Source organism: Cervus canadensis, chromosome 2 (genome assembly GCF_019320065.1).
Source record: "Cervus canadensis isolate Bull #8, Minnesota chromosome 2, ASM1932006v1, whole genome shotgun sequence".
Lineage (NCBI taxonomy): Eukaryota > Metazoa > Chordata > Mammalia > Artiodactyla > Cervidae > Cervus > Cervus canadensis.
Genome location: NC_057387.1, coordinates 100450446 through 100471810, shown reverse-complemented (window position 1 = coordinate 100471810; position 21365 = coordinate 100450446). Strand labels below are relative to the sequence as shown.

General features: G+C 42.6%; 1 protein-coding gene and 1 pseudogene across 1 annotated transcript in view; one reads left to right on the top strand and one right to left on the bottom strand.

The window, feature by feature from the left end:
* Nucleotides 1-3240: 3240 nt before the first annotated feature.
* LOC122437165 lies at nucleotides 3241-15683 on the bottom strand (annotated as a pseudogene).
* Nucleotides 15684-15792: 109 nt separating this feature from the next.
* Nucleotides 15793-21365, top strand: part of ZMPSTE24 (zinc metallopeptidase STE24) — a 42924-nt gene continuing 37351 nt past the window's right edge. Inside the window, exons 1-2 of the mRNA XM_043461764.1 lie at nucleotides 15793-16078; nucleotides 18270-18416. Coding sequence (XP_043317699.1) covers nucleotides 15956-16078; nucleotides 18270-18416 — 270 coding nt within the window. The 5' untranslated portion in view covers nucleotides 15793-15955. The remainder of the gene's footprint in view (nucleotides 16079-18269; nucleotides 18417-21365) is intronic.

Here is a 21365-nt window from a genome sequence, read left to right as displayed (position 1 = left end):
CTTGCATTAATTATTCAGAGGTGGGCAAGGATGGGGCTGGACATAAAGGAGATTGTTTGATTTTATCCAACTTTTACTAATTCTTACTCTGTGCTAAGAGTAAGAGCATTATGGTAATTCTTGGGAAACTGTCCTGAATGCTTCTGGGGCACTCAATTTTGCTGGTTGGATGGGAAATTTCAGAACAAGGAATTACAAAAACAATACAGGGAATTCAATGGAGGCCCAGTGGTTAGGAGCCTACACTTTCACTGCCAAGGGCATGGATTCAATCTGATACCGTGCAGGGCCCCGTGGGGCTCCTAGGCACAAGGTCTTTCTGTGTCCCCTATTTCTTTGATTATAGGAAATGACCTTCATTTAGCCTCCATGACCTTCCAAGTTCCAGTGGGTAGAGTCAAGCTGTTGTTAATTAGGGAAGGGTGGTACATGTGTGCATTCACGAGTGCTTGGTCTTGTCCGATGACTCTCTGCAACCCCATGAACTGTAGCCTGCCAGGTTCCTCTGCCCATGGGATTTCATGGCAATAATACCAGAGTGGGTTGCCATTTCCTACTCCAGGGTATCTTCCTGACCCAGAGATCGAACCCTTGTCTCCTGCATTGGCAGGCAGGTTTTTTTAATCAGCGGGGTCACCAGGGAAGCCCATAATTAAGGATGGAGGAGATAGAAGATTAGGGAGAAACAGTCAAGAGCAGCCTTGGGGCAAGGTCCTGTTTCCCCATCAACAGCACAATAAGATTTTTGAGCTATTTTCCAGATCCTGAAATTTCCAGTGGGCAAGTTAATGATTAATGATGGTATGCTGCCCACAGCATGGAGACCCTACACCAGTTGGACCTGAAGGTTGTTGATGCTGACTCCTACTTATGCACCACCAACCCATCAGAAGAATGTCCAGGAATTGATCATGACATCTTTGAACAGTACTATAAAACTTCTTGCTATCGTCCCCAAGTGGGACACATGATTTTGAGGGCATTAGCCCACTGTGTCCCTCTTAGTCTGGCAAAGCAATAAAGCTATCCTTTTCGGCTTTACCCAAAACTCTGTTTCCCAGATTCAATTAGGCACCAGTGTACAGAGAGGCTGAGGTTTTGGCATCAGATCCCTGGTTGAGGAACTAAAATCCTGCAAGCCGTGTGGTAAAAAAAAAAAAAAGAAAAGATAAGATAATACTGAACAAGGGTCATATAATCTCGACTTATGTGAATTTTCCACATGTGAATCCTGGCTTAGTAGGGAGGGAAGAAGGGAAGGAGACACCTACCTACTGTTCCATGCAATGAGTGTGTCCCTGATGAGACAGACAGCTTCCTGGAGAGACGGTGGTAGGTGGTCGTCTCAGTGAGTCTCAGATTCCACAAACTTTGTTTGTTGTTCAGTCACTTAGACGTGTCTAACTCTTGGAGACCCCATGTACACCAGTCTTTGAGAGCCCATGGATCCCAGCATGACAGGCTTCCCTGTCCTTCACTATCTCCTGGAGTTTGTTCAAACTCATGTCCATTGAGTCAATGATGCCATCCAACCGTCTCATCCTCTGTTGCCTCCTTCTTCTCCTGCCCTAAATCTTTCCCAGCATTAGGATCTTTTCCAGTGAACTGGCTCTTTACATCAGCTGACCAGAGTATTGGCACTTCAGCATCAGTCCTTCCAATGAATAGTCAGGCTTGATTTCCTTTAGGATTGACTGGTTTGATCTCCTTGATGTCCAAGGGACTCTCAAGAGTTTTCTCTAGCACCATAATTCAAAAGTATCGATTCTTGGGCACTCAACCTTCTTTATGGTCCAACTCTCACATCTGTACATGACTACTGGAAAAACCATAGCTTTGACTATATGTACTTTTGTCGACAAGGTGATGTCTCTGTCTATGTTTGTCATAGCTTTTGTGTGTGCTTTTTGCCACAACAAGTGTGATTACAGTCATTGAAACACTTTAACACCTAAATGAAATATTTTATGTGCAAATAAACAGTGACTTGTTGCCATACTCAAGAAAAACTGGCTGCCTTGTTCCACAGGAGACAATAGAGCAGTCTTCCAAGTGGCGTCTTCCTAAGGGATTTCTGCAGGTAACTCTGATCATAACTTTTGCCTAGTGCACAGGAATTAAAATGCAACTGCTGAATAAAGATGAGACCATGCAAAAACTGGCTAGTGAATACAGGGTGGGGGCCAGGATAGGCTTTGCAGAGAAAGTGAAACTCTGCAGAGAAACTTTGCAGAGTTATCCCATAAAGGGTTACATAGGCAGACAATGACATGGAAAGTATTCCTACTTGGAATAACATGGGGTTATCACACAGCCATAGACAAAAGAGGATGGCTGACCTGGTGGACAGAAAACTAAGACCATGGCATCTGGCCCCATTACCTCATGGGAAATAGATGGGGAGACAGTGGAAACAGTGTCAGACCTTACTTTTTTGGGCTTCAAAATCTGCAGTGGTGGCACCATCTTCAAACACTGCAGATGGTGACTGCAGCCATGAAATTAAAAGACGCTTACTCCTTGGAAGGAAAGTTATGACCAACCTAGATAGCATATTACAAAGCAGAGACATTACTTTGCCAATAAAGGTCTGTCTAGTCAAGGCTATGGTTTTTCCACGGGTCATGTATGGATGTGAGAGTTGGACTGTCAAGAAAGCTGAGCGCTGAAAAATTGATGCTTTTGAACTGTGGTGTTGGAGAAGACTCTTGAGAGTCCCTTGGACTGCAAGGAGATCCAACCAGTCCATCCTAAAGGATCAGTCCTGGGTGTTCATGGAAGGACTGATCCTGAAAACTCCAATACTTTGGCCACCTCATGCGAAGAGTTGACTCATTGGAAAAGACCCTGATGCTGGGAGGGATTGGGGCAGGAGGAGAAGGGGACGACAGAGGATGAGATGGCTGGATGGCATCACCGACTCGATGGGCATGAGTTTGAGTAAACTCCAGGAGTTTGTGATGGACAGGGAGGCCTGGCGTGCTGTGATTCATGGGGTTGCAAAGAGTCGGACATGACTGAGCGACTGAACTGAACTGAACTGACCTAGTGGACAAAGAGAATTTCGGGATGACTGAGAACTGGCTATTTCCAGAGCTACCATGAAGGATTTTGGCTTCAGGCAAGGACACATCCTCAAATCAGCTTTAATTCATGATGTGAACAGAACAGATGGGGTTTATCAATAATGTACATTAGCTGACAGTGTAGGTGGGAAGGTTTTTAATTGTGCTGCTGAAGGAGTGCCAATCAATCTTTTAAAGTCAGTGTCTCAATTTTTGTGCTAATTTTCAGTGCCTTCCTGCAAATTTCTAGTTTTCTTGTCTTGGTTACCGATCTGGGCTATATCAAAAGGACCTAGAAGAGTAGAATGATGTTGAAACAGGGCACAAATTTTAAAAGAATGGCCTGAGGACATGACATAAACTGATTAGACCCAAATAGGTCCAAGATAGTGGACAAGTCAACTTCCACTAGACCTGGTGCCTCAGTATACACTCATTTTAACACATCAGAAAGCTAAATGAACACCCACAGGCATCATGAGAGTTCTGAGACTGACCATCAAAGATCAAAAAGTGGGTATTGGCCCAATTCCTGGAACTCCCCACCCCTTTCCAAAATAATTGGAATAATTCTCCCACTCATGAGCCTATGAAATTACCCAGCCCATAAAAAATAACCGTGTCATATTTCAGGGTCTCTTGCTTTCTGAGATGGCCCAGTCACTGTCTGTGGGGCATGCTTCTCTCTAAACAAATCCATTTCTTACCTATCACTTTGTCTTTCACTGAATTTTTTCTGCTCTGAGACACAGAGAACCTGATCCTCAGTAAGTCTAGACACCAGGTGAGTGATTCTAATGAAAAAACTATGGATGCAAGTTTCAATCAGAGGTGCACCGTTTCAATGTCAGGTAATGAAGGGCCTTAAAGTTCATACCATTACTCTTGGAAATGGCCCAGTATAGGTTTTTAAACAGGGGAGTAACATAGATTTGGTAGTCTGTGAGGGAGACAGAGGATACAATGAGCTAGATGCAAAAGAAACTGATGGTTGTCACCTTGTTCCTAGCTCTCAGTTCCAGAAAAGATAGGTGATTCACACTACAATCATAAGAGATTGATACCAAACAACTCATTCCTAGTGGGGGAGGGTCATTCTTTTCTTGAGATCAAATCACTTATGTAAAATACATCAATTAAGAGATCTTGGATGCTTGGCAAGCGGAGAATCAAGGCAAAATAGGGAAAAGGTTTGAGAGCTACTTTATCACTCAGGTTAGATGGGGTACATGAACTACCCTATACCAGTGCCTACCACTCTAAGGAGGAGAATCCTTACCCACCAAATTCAGTCTCTCTTCTTTGGCAAAACCCAGACAATAGCCTGTTTTGAGGCTTCCGTGTCAGTCTCCACGCAGGCAAGCCCATCTTTTTTTATTTTTTTGGTAGATGAAGGCTTGTTTTTTATTGAATGAGTGATCTATGCAATTGCTGAAGCCACTATGTACAGAGAAGAAGGGGAGAACTTTATTTCTTGGTCTCTTCCTTCTTGGACAGAGTCTTGATGATTTCCTCCTTTTTGGCCTGGAGATGCTCTTCATGGGGCTTGCAGGCTTCCTTGGTCTTAGACCTACGGGCCTCAGCCTGGTCCACCAGAAGTTTCTTATGAGTCTGCCTTCAGCTTGCGGATATGTTCCATGGGGATCTGCTTGTTTCTGAACACGTTATCCTTCACCTTCAGGTACAGGCTGTGATATACGTGGCGGTCAATCTTAGATTCACGGTACCAGCTGAGCAGCTGGCACAGAATTATCAATCTCCTCATCCAGGTTACCTTCCCAGGCATTTGAGCACTAGTAGTACAAGGCAATGGCACCCCACTCCAGTACTCTTGCCTGGAAAGTCCCATGGATGGAGGAGCCTGGTGGGCTGTGGTCCATGGGGTCGCTGAGAGTCGGACACGACTGACCGACTTCACTTTCACTTTTCACTTTTACACATTGGAGAAGGAAGTGGCAGCCCACTCCAGTGTTCTTGCCTGGAGAATCCCGGGGACAGCAGAGCCTGGTGGGCTGCTGTCTATGGGATCACACAGAGTCGGACACGACTGAAGTGACTTAGCAGCAGCAGCAGTACCCTTTTGCTTACCTATGCCTATATGCCTGCCCTTCTGGCAAGCCAATGCGTTTTCGGGCATCAACCCCAGGAATGGACAGTCACAGGCTTCCCCATGATCAGCCTATCTTTGATCAGCTTCCAGATCTGCTGATGGGAGGTGGCACTGGCAATTTCATTAGCCTCACTGGGATCCAACTGGACCTTCTTTTTGCCACAGCGGAGGACCCTGGAGGCAAGCCTCTCCTGAAGTCTGAGTATACTCATGGCTGCAGCTGCAGTGGCAAAAAGAAAAAAAAGTACTATTTTTTTTTTCACTGATGAATTGACATTTATGGAGCCCCTTTCTTGTTCCAGGGTCAGGGCTAAAGTTACAAAGGATGAATAGGGGCTGCCTCATGGAGATCTCCAGCCCATCTATCAATACTATTTTTCTGCAAAGGGGAACAAGTTATTACTCATTTTCCATGATTTACTTCTCTAGAGCTACACCCCTACCACCCAAGTCCCAGTCACAAATATTTCTCATCTGGATCTTCTATGAATTGGGCTTCTAATGGGACTCTCTACTTTCATCTTTGTCCCCTTTCAATTTATTCTTTACAGAATAGCTGAAAACATCATATTACTCCTTTTATCAAAACTTTTTAATAGCCTATTGTTTCCTTCTGTGTAAAGGTCAAATTCCTAAGTAAAAGACTGTGCATTACGGCATGACCCACATTGCCCTCTCCTTACTTTTCCCACTCTTTCCCAGTTCCTTCCTCCTCAAACATGCTGAACATTGTCAGACCTCAGGGCCTTTGCTCTTGCTGTTCACTGTGCATGGCACACTTTTCCTGGACCCCCAGTTTTTCTCTTACTTTCTTTGGGTCTGTCTGTACTCAAATGTCAGCTAATCTTGTAAACAGATAACATATGAGGGCCTCAGAGAAAAAGAACCAGGCATGGCTTTCTTGACATAAGAGCATCCATTTTTGGCCTAAGCCATTTTGTGATCTAAGCCTGGCAAAAATGGTTGCCCTTGAACAGGCCTGAGTAATTAATGGGCTTAAGTCATGTTCAGATGTCAGATCTGGACCATAAAGAAGGCGAAACGCAAATTATTGATGCTTTTGAACTGTGGAGAGTCCCCTGAATTTGAGAGTCCCTTGGACAGCAAGGAGATGAAACCAGTCAATCCTAAAGCAAATCAACCCTGAATATTCACTGGAAGGACTGATGCTGAAGCTGAAGCTCCAATACTTTGGCCACCTGATGCAAAGAGTCAACTCAGTGGAAAAGACCCTGATGCTGGGAAAGATTGAGGGCAAGAGAAGTGGGTGACAGAGGATGAGATGGTTGGATGGCATCACTGACTCAATGGACATGAGTTTGAGCAAACTCCAGGAAATAGTTAAGGACAGGGAAGCCTGACATGCTGCAGTTCATGGGGTCACAAAGAGTGGGACAGGACTTAGCGACAGAACAGCAACAACAAGGGGGAAAAAAAAGGCAGCAACACAGGAAAAGCAGTCAAGAAACAATAGTTCAGGGCTAAAACAGCGTCTTTTAACAATCTGATGTATATCTTTGAGCTGTTCTTCAGGAACTAAGGTCTCCACCTTAGTGGCTTCCCTCGTGGCTCAGATAGTAAAGAATCTGCCTGCAATGCGGGAGAGCTGGGGTCGATCCCTGAGCTGGGAAGATCCCCTGAAGAAGGTAATGGCTACCCACTCCTGTATTCTTGCCTGGAGAAGTTCATGGATAGAGGAGCCTGGTGGGCTACAGTCTATGGGGTGGCAAAGAGTTGGACACAACTGAGCAACTAACACACAAGGTCTCCACCCAGGTGGAGGATGGTAACTGTCAATACATGCCAAGACCCTCAATCAACTAAAGCTTGGGTTCTGGCAAGTTTTGCCCCAATTCTATGCTGAATTCTCTTTAGCTTGAGTCCCTTCATGAATATGCATGTTCCCATAGTTCAAAACTTCCCCAATTTTGCTGTTTGGGGAGATACTGCTGCAGGAAAAATCCATGGTGTTCTCCTTACTTGCTGCAAGAAATAAATCATTCCTTCTTCCACTCTTTGGCTTGCTTGTGTCTTTTTTGTTGTTTTTGTTTTTGGCTGCACCACATGGCTTGCAAGATCTTAGTTCTCTGACTAGGGATTGAACCTGGATCCTCAGCAGTGAATGCAAAGAGTCTTGACTACTGTGATAGGAAATGTGTGTGTGATAAGTCATTTCAGTCGTGTCTGCCTCCTTTCGAACTTATACAGTGAAGCCTGCTAGGCTCCTCTGTCCATTGGGTTTTCCAGGCAAGAATACTGGAGTGTAAAAACAAACAAATAAACAAAAGAATACTGGAGTGGGTTGCCATGCCCTCTGCTGGGGGATCTTTCTCATCCAGGGATCGAACCCCTATCTCTTATGTCTCCTGCACTGGCAGATGGATTCTTTACCACTAGTGCCACCTGGGAATAGGAACAGAACAGAATAGTTATACAGGTAGCTGTGAAAGTTCCAGTTTTTGTTGTTCAGTTGCTAAGTCATGTCCAACTCTTTGTGACCCCCATGGATTGCAGCATGCCAGGCTTCCTTGTCCTTCACTGTCTCCTAGAGTTTGCCCAAATTCATGTCCAGTGAGTTGGTGACGCCATCTAACCATCTCATCCTCTGCAACTCCCTTCTCCTTTTGCCTTCAATATTTCCCAGCATTGTTACCCAAAGGAGGTGTGTGTGTGGGGGCGGGGCGGGGGCGGGGGAGGGCGTCCAGCTGCTCAGCGCTCAAAAGCCAATAAGCAGACCAGGTTGGTGGAAAGGAAAGTTCGCTTTATTTCAGATGCTGGCAACTCGGGAGGAGGGTGGCAGACATCTGTCCAAAGGCCAATTCCTCCCAGCTCCCTGCCAATAAGGAGGGGGTGAGAGTTTTTATAAATAGAGTGGGTTGAGGGGCAGTGGGTTACATGCAGAAACAGCACAGTCATCTCTAACAGTCATGTTCAATTGGTCATCAGTGGTCTGACCAGCATCATCTTGGTTGTTTTAGGTACAGTTAAATCTTCAGTTCCAGGGTACACTTGCTCCCATTTCTTTGAGGTCAGTTCTCAGAACTGTGGCAGCTCAAGTCCTGGGTACAGTCTGGTCAGCATGTAGTTAACTTCTCCACCTGGTGTTTTGGTATCTGTAAGACAGCTCACAGGGTATGGCTCAGAACATTATCTATAGCTCTTGAGAAAGAACTAACGGTCCTTGACTACACTTAAAGACTATGCTTAATGACTACATTATCATTTAGTCTCCTTTGTTTTCCTTTGTTTCAGCATTTCTCACTTCTCTGATTAAACTTATTCTTTGACTAAGGTTTTCCACAGGCAAAAGACAGGCAGAGGACATGGTGTGGGGTCAAGGACCATATGGTCCTGCTCCGTTTCATCATCAGGGTCTTTTCCAATGAGTTGGCTCTTTGCATCAGGTGGTCAAAGTATTGAAGCCACCTCCAATGAATATCCAGGGTTGATTTCCTTTAGGACTGATATATAGAGGGAAACCTGGAAATTTTGGGAGACCACTGTATGTCAATGATCACTCAAGAAAGCTAACAGAACGAGGTCATGAAACTAAGTAGTCTTGCTTAACTATAAAGCCAATAAGAGCACAAGATATGCCTCCAGGTCATTAGGTGAAAGAAAAATGTCACTACCCTTCTACTGATTTGAATAAGCACTATGATAACCCTAGTTTGACCTCATATGGTCAGACACTGTCTTCCCAATATTAAGGAGGAGATAATGATGTAAGCCTGATGTCTACTCAGAAAAGGGGGTCTTTCCTACTCCAAAACTTTCCTTTGATTATAAAACTGTAGCCCACTTAATCCTTGGGGCAGAGGTACCTCACCTGCCCACTTTCATCTCTTGCAAGCTTCCTATATTAATAAATCTACTTCTTGCCTACCAGTTTGTCTCTCAAGGAATTCTTTCTGTGAGGAGACATCAAGAACTTGAGCTTCACTAAGTTCTGAAATCAGGTGTGTGATCTTAGATGGAAGACCATGGGTTTTGCCAGGGTTCAAGTCTCAATCTGACACGGACAGTTTCATCTGACTGTCAGGGCATTCCCATCGGTTGTGTTCTTTGGCTCGATACCCACCATAAAGACTGGTGACCCAGTTTTTTGCATAACAACCTGAGAGGTTTTCCTTGACCATCTAATATGAAATAGTGCCTATCCCAACACACTGCCTCCCTCTTTCCCTACTTTTTCTTCATAGAACTTATCACAGCCTCAGCTTTTATTGCTGTATATATGCTTCTTAGCTATCAACTCCTCATCCATTTCAGCCCACTACAAAAGTTAAGTTTCAGGAGAGGAAGGGGCTTTGTTTGGTTCATTGTAATATCCTCAGCACCTAGAACACTGTCTAGTACTTCAGTTCAGTTGCTCAGTCGTGCCTGACTCTTTGTGACCCCATGAACCGCAGCACGCCAGGTCTCCCTGTCCATCACCTTAGCAGACATATATTTGTTAAATAAATGATTGAATTCCAGTTTTGACTTTTAGAAATTTCATACCAGCTTTCTGATCCCGTCTCCTCAGACTAATGGTGACAGATCAACTAAGGTGCGATTCTCCGAAGTATGGTGAGCTAGTAGTTAATCCTTATTGGACACTTACTCAGAGCCAGACACATGATTAAGTGCTTTACATGATTTTCCTCATTTAATCCTCACAAAATGACGGGGTAATACTATTATTCTCATTTTACTGATAAGGAAATGATGCACAGAGGTGTTATGTTACTAATATGTGGTGTAGCTGTGAAGTCCTAGCATGCAAGCAGTGACTCTACATCTGTACCCTTAGCCTAGGTGGCAGGGGCTTCTGTGAGGCTCTGAACTAAATGCAGCAGGCTGGATGGACCCAGAGAGAGGAGACAAGATTGAAGAGGACACAGCAATGAAAGTCCAAGAGAGCATTTTGAGAAAATGTTTATCTCCTTGCATTTTTAAGTTGATATCTAATTTGTCTTCTAAAAGAAGGCTGAGGACTGAACAATTGATGCTTTCAAACTGTGGTGCTGGAGAAGACTCTTGAAAGTCCCTTGGACTGAAAGGAGATCAATCCTAAAGGAAACCTAACCTGAATATTCATTGGAAGGACTGATGATGAAGCTGAAGTTCCAATGCTTTGGCCACCTAACCTTGAAGAGCAGACTCATTAGGAAAGACCTTGATGCTGGGAAAGACTGAAGGCAAAAGAAGAGGGTGGCAGAGGATGAGATGGTTAGACAGCATCACTAACTCAAGGGTCATGAATTTGAGCAAACTATGGGAGATAGTGAAGGACAGGGAGGGAGAGCACACCCCCTGGTGTGCTGCAGTTGATGCGGATACAAAGAGTCAGACATGACTTGGTGACTGAACAACATCTAAAAGTTTTCATCATAAACTGGAATAATTGCAATGTATGTAAATCCTGGAAAATTGTCAAGTCAGTTCAGCTGCTCACTCATGTCCAACTCTGCGACCCCATGGACTGCAGCACACCAGGCTTCCCTGTCCATCACCAACTCCCGGAACTTACTCAAACTCATGTCCATAGAGTTGGTGATGCCATCCAAGCATCTCATCCTCTGTCGTCCCACTCTCCTCCTGCCTTCAATCTTTCCCCCATCAGGGTCTTTTCCAGTGAGTCAGTGCTTCACATCAGGTGGCCAAAGTATTGGGAGTTTCAGCTTCAGCATCAGTCCTTCCAATAAATATTCAGGACTGATTTCCTTTAGGATGGACTGGTTGGATCTCCTTGTAGTCCAAGGGACTCTCAAGAGTCTTCTCCAACACCACAGTTCAAAAGCATCAATTCTTTGGCACTCAGTCTTCTTCATGGTCCAACTCTCACATCCATACATGACTACTGGAAATACCATAGCTTTGACGGACCTTTGTTGGCAAAGTAATATCTCTGCTTTTTAATATGCTGCCTAGGTTGGTCATAACTTTTCTTCCAAGGAACAAGCATCTTTTAATTTAATGGCTGCAATCACCATCTGCAGTGATTTTGGAGCCCCCCAAAATCAAGTCTGTCACTGTTTCCATTGTTTCCCCACCTATTTGCCACGAAGTGATGGCATCACCGACTCGATGGACATGAGTTTGGGGAAACTCCGGGAGCTGGTGATGGACAGGGAGGCCTGGCATGCTGCAGTCCATGGGGTCACAAAGAGTCGGCATGACTGAGCGACTGAACTGATAGGACCAGATGTCATGATCTTAGTTTTCTGAATGTTGAATTTTAAGCCAACTTGTTCACCCTCCTCTTTCATTTTCATCAAGAGGCTCTTTAGTTCTTCTTCACTTTCTGCCATAAGGGTGGTGTCATCTGCATATCTGAGGTTATTGATATTTCTCCCAGCAATCTTTATTCCAGCTTGTGCTTCATCCAGCCCAGTATTTCTCATGATGTACTCTGCATAAAAGTTAAATAAGCAGGGTGACAATATACAGCCTTGATGTACTCCTTTCCCAATTTGGAACCAGTCTGTTCTTCCATGTCCAGTTCTAACTGTTGCTTCTTGACCTGCATATAGATTTCTCAGGAGGCAGCTCAGGTGGTCTGGTATTTCAATCTCTTTCAGAATTTTCCACAGTTTGCTGTGATCCACACTGTCAAAGGCTTTGGCATAGTCAATGAAGCAGAAATAGATGTTTTTCTGGAACTCTCTTGCTTTTTTGATGTAATTGTGAATTGTAAACAATGACAATTTAAGATAAAACTTAAATCATTCATCATATCTCCAACAGGATCGACATAACAACTGAATAACCATCAATCATTTAAAATTACATAAATGAGGTCTTCAACATTCTGTAATTCTACACTGTTCTTTTATAACTTATATTTATGTTCTATTTCCCCATAGAATGGTATCCAAATGTAATGTTTTATGTTTGAAAAACATTTTACTGATCACATCTTTGCAATAAAAATATGTATATAGGTAAAATTTTAAAATATTTTCTGTAATTGTATGACTGTATTAGAATCCTTCTGAACTAATTATTATAGTCATCTTTAACATGTAGCTGCTCAAAATGACATGATTACAAATTTGATAATACATAAACAAAAAAGGTAAAATTCTACTGGAAATGCAACTCTCAGTGAGATAGATGGGGCCTCTCTACCAATTAATTCATGTATCTGAATGACTACTTCATGCTGTTAGATAAAAGGTTTCCCTTTCAGTTTTACTTCTTCTTTATTTTAGCTGATACAGTGCTGAGGAATATTACTCACAAAAATATATAATAATGCTGGTAGTTTTGTTAGAAGATTATTAATCAGTTCTTTGGTTTTATGGACAAAAAACACTGCCTGCTATTTCAGTAAACAAAGAATGTTGCCTGCAAGAATTCCCTGCTGCCCCTGTGGTTAGGGATTTGTGCTTTCACTACAGTGGCGCTGGGTTCAAATCCTGGCCAGGGAACTAAGATCCTGAAGGCTGCAAGTGGTCAAAAAACGAGAAAACAACAGCAAAAAGAGAGACTGTTGCCTGCCATCAAGTCATCAGCTACTGCAGCCGCCCCAACACTGCACCCTGAAAGGAATTTAGGATGGAGAAAATGAGCATACTGGCCCTAGATAGTAAGACATTATATCAAAGGGAATAATTTCAATGAGCCCAGAATCTTACATCTTCCCATTCATAGATAATTGATGCTTTTGAACTGTGGTGTTGGAGAAGACTCTTGAGAGTCCCTTGGACTGCAAGGAGATCCAACCAGTCCATCCTAAAGGAAATCAGTCCTAAATATTCACTGAAAGGACAGATGCTGAAGCTGAAACTCCAATACTTTGGCCACCTGATGTGAAGAACTGATTCACTGGAAAAGACCCTGATGGGGGAAACATTGAAGGCAGGAGGAGAATGGGACGACAGAGGATGAGATGGATGGCATCACCAACTCTATGAACATGAGTTTGAGTAAGCTCTGGGAGTTGGAGATGGACAGGGAAGCCTCGAGTGCTAGTCCATGGAGTCGCAGAGTTGGACACAACTGAGTGACTGAACTGAACTGATTCATAGAGAAGCACTGAAACCATTAACTTGAGATGCCTGTTTTTTGTGCTGAGCAGTAATCTTTTCATGTTTTACATGTTTTGTTTTGCTTTTTTCCCCAGCAAAAACTCACTTATCCTGGCTTACCCCTTACTTCTTTGAAACAATCCCTCAGAGTTCTGAGAGGCCTTCCCAGGTTATAGTCTTCAGCAATGTCCTCAAAAAAAAAGAGATAATTCTCAGCTTTTAGGTTTTCCATTTTTTTCACTGGACAGTTTCCTTCGGACTTTATGTCAAAAATCCAATAGTGTTCCTTCATCAGCTGACAGGTTAATTAGCTCCACTACTAATTTTGTTGAAAGCAAAGAACTTATAACCATTTGACATGCAAAAAAATTTGTTATTCTGTCATTAGATTCATTAACTTTCTCAAGGGACCTTTAATTATACTGATCACTCTCACTGAGAGGCATTTAGGAAGAGATGTGAAATTCGAGATACTGTTAATTGCAACACATCTTTAGCATTAAAATATCACTTTAAATATATCTTAGCTGCAGCTGCAGCTTTAGCTCAATTTATTGTAAATAAGAATCATGCAAATTAGCAAGGCCAGTTCCTTTGTCAAACTAGTTAAATCAGACTTCAGTCAGAAAAATTTTCAAGTCAAATCAATGTGCTAACAGGTATTATTGTGACCACAAGTCATTTGTAAATTTCAAGACACACATGGCACGGAGTTTTGATAGAAATCTGTTCTTAGATAAGGAGTAAAGCTCTTTCACTTTAGATAATTTTTTTAACTTTTCATTTATGTTGGAGTGTAACTGACGGACACTGTTGTTGACACTTTCAGGAGCACAGCAAAGCACTCAGCTATGTGTATGTATATATTCTCCCCCTCCCCTGGAACCAATTATCATTTGTTCTCCAAGTCTGAGAGTCTGCTTCTGTCTTGCAAATAAGTTCATTTGTATCATTTCTTTTCAGGTTTTGCATATAAACAATATCATATGATACTCCTCTTTCTGTGACTTCACTCAGTATGACAATCTCTAGGTTCATGCTTGTTACTGCAAATGGCATTATTTCATTCTTTTTAATGGAGGAGCAATATCCCATTATATATATACTACATATATATACCATGTCTTCTTTATCCATTCCTCTGTTGGTTGATATTTAGGTTGCTTCCCTGCACTGGCTATTGTAAACAGTGCTCCAGTGAACATTGGGTGTATGTATCCTTTCAGACTGTGTTTTTCTCTGGATATCTGCCCAGGAATGGGACTGCAGGATATGGTAGCTGTTTTTAAAGGAAACTCCATACTGTTCTCCATAGTGGCTGTATCAATTTAAATTCTCAATTTAAGTTTAAACGGTATAGGAGAGTTCCTTCACTTCAGATACGTCTAACCTAGCTCCTTGCTTTAATCCAGGGCACACTCTCTTTGGCAAAATGCCACCTCTGACTTCACTTGGGATGGGAGCCTTGAGATTTTTAAATGAAAATTCCCGTATGCTGCAACTACTGAACCAGCCTGCTGCAACTAGCAAAGCCCCCCCGTTAGGACTCAAGACTTTCACTGCTGTTGCCTGGGTTCAATTCCTGGTGAGGAACTAAGATCTTCTAAGAGGTTGCTGTTTCGTCGCTAAGTGTTGTCCAACTCTTTTGAGACCCCATAGACATTAGCGCCCCCCACTTCCCCCCCGGGCCCCTCGCCCCCAGACTCCTCTGTCCATGTAATTTCCCAGGTGAACATACTGGAGTGGGTTGCCATTTCCTCCTCCAAGGGATCTTCCAGACCCAGCCATTGAGCCTGCAACTCCTGTGTCTCCTACATTGGCAGGTGGATTCTTTACCACTAAGCCACCCGGTAGCCCATACCGTGCCTTACCTCTTCCATTTGGCTATTCCTCAGTTGTATTCTTATAACAAACCTGTAAAGTGAGGTGTTTTCCTTAGTTCTGTGGGACGTTCTAGAAAATTTGTGAACCTAACTGGTACAAAGTGGCGAAAGAAAACAAAAAATTCCTTACTACCGCCCACCCTCTAACATGCCTAAATTCAGAACAGCTCAATAAAGTAAAAATACTACACTTACAATGTCTACTCCCGCTCTTAACTATTCCTTTAGTCTTAAAATTTCCCCGGGATGCACACCATGCTCTGCGAAGCACCAGTTTAGAGGAATGATTCCTAGAGCCTGGGAAGCCGGCTCGTCTTCCGTTTTTCCTCAGGGCTGGAGCAGCGGTCCACTCTGTTCGTTCCCCCTTAGCCCCGAATACAGTGGACTGGTCCTGGCCGCGGAAAGTACAGCAGAGGTTGTAGCCCAACCAGGACAAGACCCGGAACAAGAAGTAATTTCCCCTCTGGAGGCTAGAAAGCGGAGATTCCACCTCACTGCCTCGGATAGAAGGGAAACCGGAACACTTAGCAGGCACCCGGCGTGAAGTGGAGGGTGGGAATGTTGGTGCAACGCAGCAACAGGGACGCTGGGGCTGGCGGGGGCCGGAAATCGGCATCTGGACCTTCTTCGGGCCGGAAGTGAGAAAGGCGGGGCTTGTCCTGCTCCAGCAGACACTAGGCGGCCCTAGGGAGCGTCAGTATGGGGAAGAGTGTCTGTGTAACACTGCGGGCTGAGCGGAGAGAATGGGATGGGCGGGGTGTCGGTATAGAGGCGTTCGGGAGGGACGCGTATTGCTGTGACACTGCGGGGACTCTCTGAGGGGACGTGTGTCGGTGTGGCACCAGTGCACGCTGAAGGAGCCGGCGGAACCGGGTGGCCATGGGGATGTGGGCATTGCTGGACGCGATGTGGGAGATGCCGGCCGAGAAGCGTATCTTCGGGGCCGTGCTGCTCTTCTCCTGGACAGTGTATCTCTGGGAGACCTTCCTAGCACAGCGGCAGGTGAGCCTAGACAGGGCCCACCTGACCCCGACACCCGGCCTGCCCTAGGCCAGCCTCGTTCTCCATCCAAGTCCCTGGATGATTGCTGCGGCCACAGCAGCAGCCTTGACCTGATGGGTCCCTATGAGCCTCCTAGCTTGGCCCGATGGCGGGGTAGGCCTTGAGGGAATCTGGTGCTTCAGGATGTTTTCCGCAACGTGGTCATGGGCCCCAGGCCGTTTAGGGCCTGGTGAAAGGGGAATCAGGGCTTCCGCCTTGTCAGGCCTGAGCTCTCGTACCTGCCCCACAGCTTCCTGAAGATTCTCGGACCCAGACTTACCTCCTTTATGTTTGGCAGCAACCAATAAGCCTTTAGAAGGAAGGTGCTGAAAGTTTAGAATCACAGCTTCCCCATGACATTTGTGTCTCGCTTAACCGTAGGACTAGGAAGCCGTTTTCTGAAAATAAAGATTTCTCAGTCCTTCCAAGGACCTGAACTCTTTTCCCTTAAAAAAAGAAACAAGTATGTTGGTTTTTTCCCAAAGAGCAGTATTTTCTTAAAAGCATGTTTATTGTTTTTGTTCAAACAAACAGTAAAGTAGAAAGTGAAAGTTACCTAGTAACAGTTCCCTGGAGATAATCAGAATTAACAGTTTGATGGATTACAGATCTGAACTTTTCTTTTTCTGGCAGCACGGTACTGCTTGAGGGATCTTAGTTTCCCTACTCACCCTGGCAGTGGAAGGGCAGAAGTCCTAACCACTCAAACGCCAGGGAATTCCTGAAATGTGAACTTTTAAGTAAGATAGATTTTTAAGTGTAACTGACCATTTTAATTGACCAGTCTGGTTTTCTTCTGTGTTGGCACTGAATTGTCAACTGTGATGGTTAGGAAGACCTTTCCTTTTTTAACTGTTGGAACCCTTTTCTTGAGCATTACATTCTTTTTCCTCTGCAATTTTTTCCTCTCAGATTGCATTCTATATGAATCTTTAAATCAAAATTTTAATTTTTCAATGTCATGTCTGGATTCTATCTAGATTTCTTTTTTTTAGTCTGCGATATTCAAAGAGGTGTTAAACTGTATAGCACTAGGTTCTCTGACTAAGCTCTTAGGATAGCTTCATTAGTACAGAATCTTTAGGCCTAGAGAAGTACCTTTGCAGAAAGTAAGCACACAGAATCTAGTGTCTAAATTGAAGATGGGGTATTGAACATCTACCTATCTTTAATAATAAGCCTAGTTATAGTAACTACTTTTTGGTAGTCTTCTTTATTCAATTATGCTTTAATGTAATGCCAGTTATCAAGGGTTTGTTAAGGTGTCCAATAATAAATAGAAAAGCCATTTGTTATAAAACCATTGTAGAAAATGCTGCCCATTATATTATTTGGAATCTGTTCCCTCTATTATGTACCATGGGCTGAAATTACTTTTTAGAGTTTGGTATGAGTTTCTTCCTTGAAGACCTGATCTGTTTCTGTCATTTCTCAAATTTCCCTTAATTTGGCTTCTAGAATCAAATTTAATGACTAGTCCCAGTAGCCGTTAATACCCATGGTTAGCATATTTACATTCTTCTATCCAGAGATTTGTTTTCTGTGTTATAGGATATATGTTATTCCTGGAATGATTGGTAGCCTTTGTAATGTTACAGTTTTGGTTTACCTGTGCAAACATAAGTGTGATGACAGCTTTGATTTTAATTTCACCTAGTCAACTAGTTTCAGGTTTTCTCCTTATACTTTCTTCTACCAGTTGTTTTAGTGGTCAGTGTATTTGACCAAATGCAGTATTTGTGCACGTATAGAGCAAATTCTGAAACTCCAATACTTTGGCCACCTCATGCGAAGAGCTGACTCATTGGAAAAGACCCTGATGCTGGGAGGGACTGGGGGCAGGAGGAGAAGGGGACAACAGAGGCTGAGATGGCTGGATGGCATCACCGACTCGATGGACATGAGTTTGGGTAAACTCTGGGAGTTGGTGATAGACAGGGAGGCCTGTGGCATCCTGTGATTCATGAGGTTGCAAAGAGTCGAACACGACTGAGCAACTGAACTGAACCGAACTGAACTGAGAGCAAATTCATCAGGCTTAAGTGGCAAGTTAATGTTATAAGCCAGTCAATGTTTCATTGTAAACAACTATTGTAAAAGTAACAAGTTGGCTTGACTGTTTCCTTAAGGTGTTTTCTTCAAAATATTTCAGAGACGGGTATATAAAACTACAACTCATGTACCGCTGGAGTTAGGACAGATCATGGATTCAGAAACATTTGAGAAATCTCGACTGTATCAGCTGGATAAAAGTACTTTCAGCTTCTGGTCAGGACTCTATTCAGAGGTTGAAGGCACTGTGAGTACCTTACTTCTTGGAGAGACAGTCTCTCAAATTATTTAATACCTTGTAATGTTTATTTTCATTTTTGTGTTTTGTGACACAAAAGAGGGTAGGTACCACACCTACAAATCCCAGAATACTTTCTTAACCTTTATTGTTGATAGTAATGAGTGGGAGCAAAAGAGGCAGAAACATAACTGTCTATAGACAGTTGAAAATTGTGGAATATGGTAACTGTCACCCTGAGGCCATGTATGAAAAAGAACCTTACATTGTAAGTTATTTTTGTAACAATTTCAGCTTGTCTTCTTGCTTCACTCATAACTCTAACCTGTTCTCCACATTGCAGCCTAAGGAATCCTGAAGCACAATTCTGATTATGTTATTCTACATAAAACCTTTTGCTGGCCCACTGTTTCCTTCAGAGTAAAGTCTAAATTTCCTGGCATGATTTAAGAGGTCCTTTTGACTGGGGCATTGCTTACTTGAGCCTCGGCTTTTTATTCCTTCCCCCAAATTCTTCCCACTTCTTTATTGTCCATCTCACACCCAGATTGATTTCTTATGACCTTGAGTCTTTTCACATGCTGTTATCTCTGTCTGGGTTGCCCTTCCTGTCCCCGTTCATCTCTACTGTTGCACTGGGGCCTGATTAATCCCTATTCTTTCACTAGAATCCAGCTGAGACATCATCTCTTCTAAGAAATTCTTTGAAATTTCCCCATCCCTCAAGTCTGGGTTAGGCAGCATCCCATTATTATTCCCATCAGAGTACTTACTTGGCACATTGTATTGAATTTGCCTGTTTCGATTACAGACTGGTAGTTCCTTAAAGACAGGGTACTTTAAAGTCTTGTTCATCATTTTATACCTAGTATCTGACATATAGTAAGCATATAATTCATATTTACTGAGTAAAGTAATGAGTGACAGATAGTTTTTACTTAGTAAAACAGGGCCAGTCTTTCCCCATACCAAAAGAAGAGAGGCTATACAGTACCGAGCCGTTTCTCTGTCTTCTTCTTATGATCTTTCCTGGCCCCTGACCCTGGTACTTTATTAGCCAGTTTTCCTAACTGCCCCTCCACAGATATCTGTGTGTCTGTTTCTGTACTGTCTGTGTATATAAAACTGTGCTTTACACATAAAATAAGTAAGATTTTTTCACGACCGCATCCTAAGACTGATTCTTGGTTTTCCACCCCTGAGAACCATGCACCCTGGAGAAGGAAATGGCAGCCCACTGCAGTATTCTTGCCTGGAAAATCCCATGGACAGAGGAGCCTGACAGGTTATGTCCATGGGATCACAAAGAGTTGGACATGTCTGAGCAAGTAAACAGTAGGAACAATGGAAAGTGCATGCTGTTGAGGTTAAGAGCTGACTGAACTGCAGTGGCTTGAGTTTGAATCTCAGCTCAATCACACTAGCTTTGTGACCTCAAGCAAGTCATTCAGCATTTATGTGCCTAAAATTTTCCATTAAAATCGTATGGTAATAATAGTTCCTCATTCATATGTTGTTGAGAGGATTGAAAATTATTTAATATATGTAGGATGCTTAGAACAATTCCAGATCCACTGTAAGGTGCTCCATAAGTGTTGTCTATTGTGTTTTTTATCATCATAGTCATGGTTATCACTGTGCCCCCAGAGCTCTTTTATGTACATTTTTATTATTTTTATTTATTTTTTTTTAAAGACAGATCTGCGACTCTTTATCCATTTATAAAACTTAGTTTAAAACTCAGCACCATTCTGTTATTCTGAAATGTGACTCATTCTATGTATCTATCATATATTTAACTGAGCCAAAACACCATACTCTACTTATTTCATTAGGCACAAAATTAAGTTATAAAACTTAAATTTTGTTGATGTTTTTAAGAGCTACTATTGATAAATAGTACAATATAGAGTAATACATGCATGAATAGAATCCACAAGTTTATATTCATGAAAAAAGGATACATATTCTTTTTTAAAAAATAGACTAGACTATTTTTTAGAGCAGTTTTAGGTTGACAGCAAAACTGAGTGAAAAGTACAGACATCCCCATACACCCCAAGCCCCCACATATGTGCAGAACTCTCCCACTGTCCACATCCTGAGTCACAATGACATGTTTGTTTCAATGGATTAACCTACACTGACACATCGCTATCACTCAGAATCCATCATTACATTACCATTGCCCTTGGTGTTTTCCATTCTGTAGGTTTGGACAAAAGTATAATGACAAATATTCACCATTACTGTACCATACAGAATAGTTTCACTGGCCTGTGCTCTGCCTGTTCGTCCCTGCCTGCCCTCTCATCCTCAGCGACAACTGATCTTTTTATTATTCCCATAGTTCTGCGTTTTCCAGAATGTCATGTAATTGGAATCTTATAGCTTACAACCTTTTCAGATTGAGTGCCTATTACTTGAGTGCCTATTACTAAGTCTCCTGTGTCTTTTCATGGCTTGATTTTATATTCTTTTTGAGAGAATACTCTGTTATAATTTCTCCAGAACTCTTTTAGATCCCTCAGTATCACTAAGAGAAAGATTCCTAAATTGAAAATAAGGTTTTAGGTACTTTCACTGTAAGCATCTTTGCTGCAAACATTTTCTTCACATAACCAATTGACTGTAAGGCATTTTTGCCATAAAATATAAAATAATGAAAAATAAGAGAGACATTAAAAAAGACATAACGAAGCATGTAAAATTAATACCAAAATTAAGAAGACATTATTGCAAAATGTAGAACATTTGAATGCATTTAAAATGTGTGTGAATTCATGTCAATACTGTGTAAGAACTAATATTATTCTGTGAATTGTACATAAGCATTTTTGTCTTCTAAGTCTTTTGTTCATAGTATTGTATACATTTTTTTCTTGTTGATTTGTTTCATTGTTTAGTATCGCACTTTTTCACTAAAACTTATTCCTTTGTTAAGAGAAGTATTGGTTT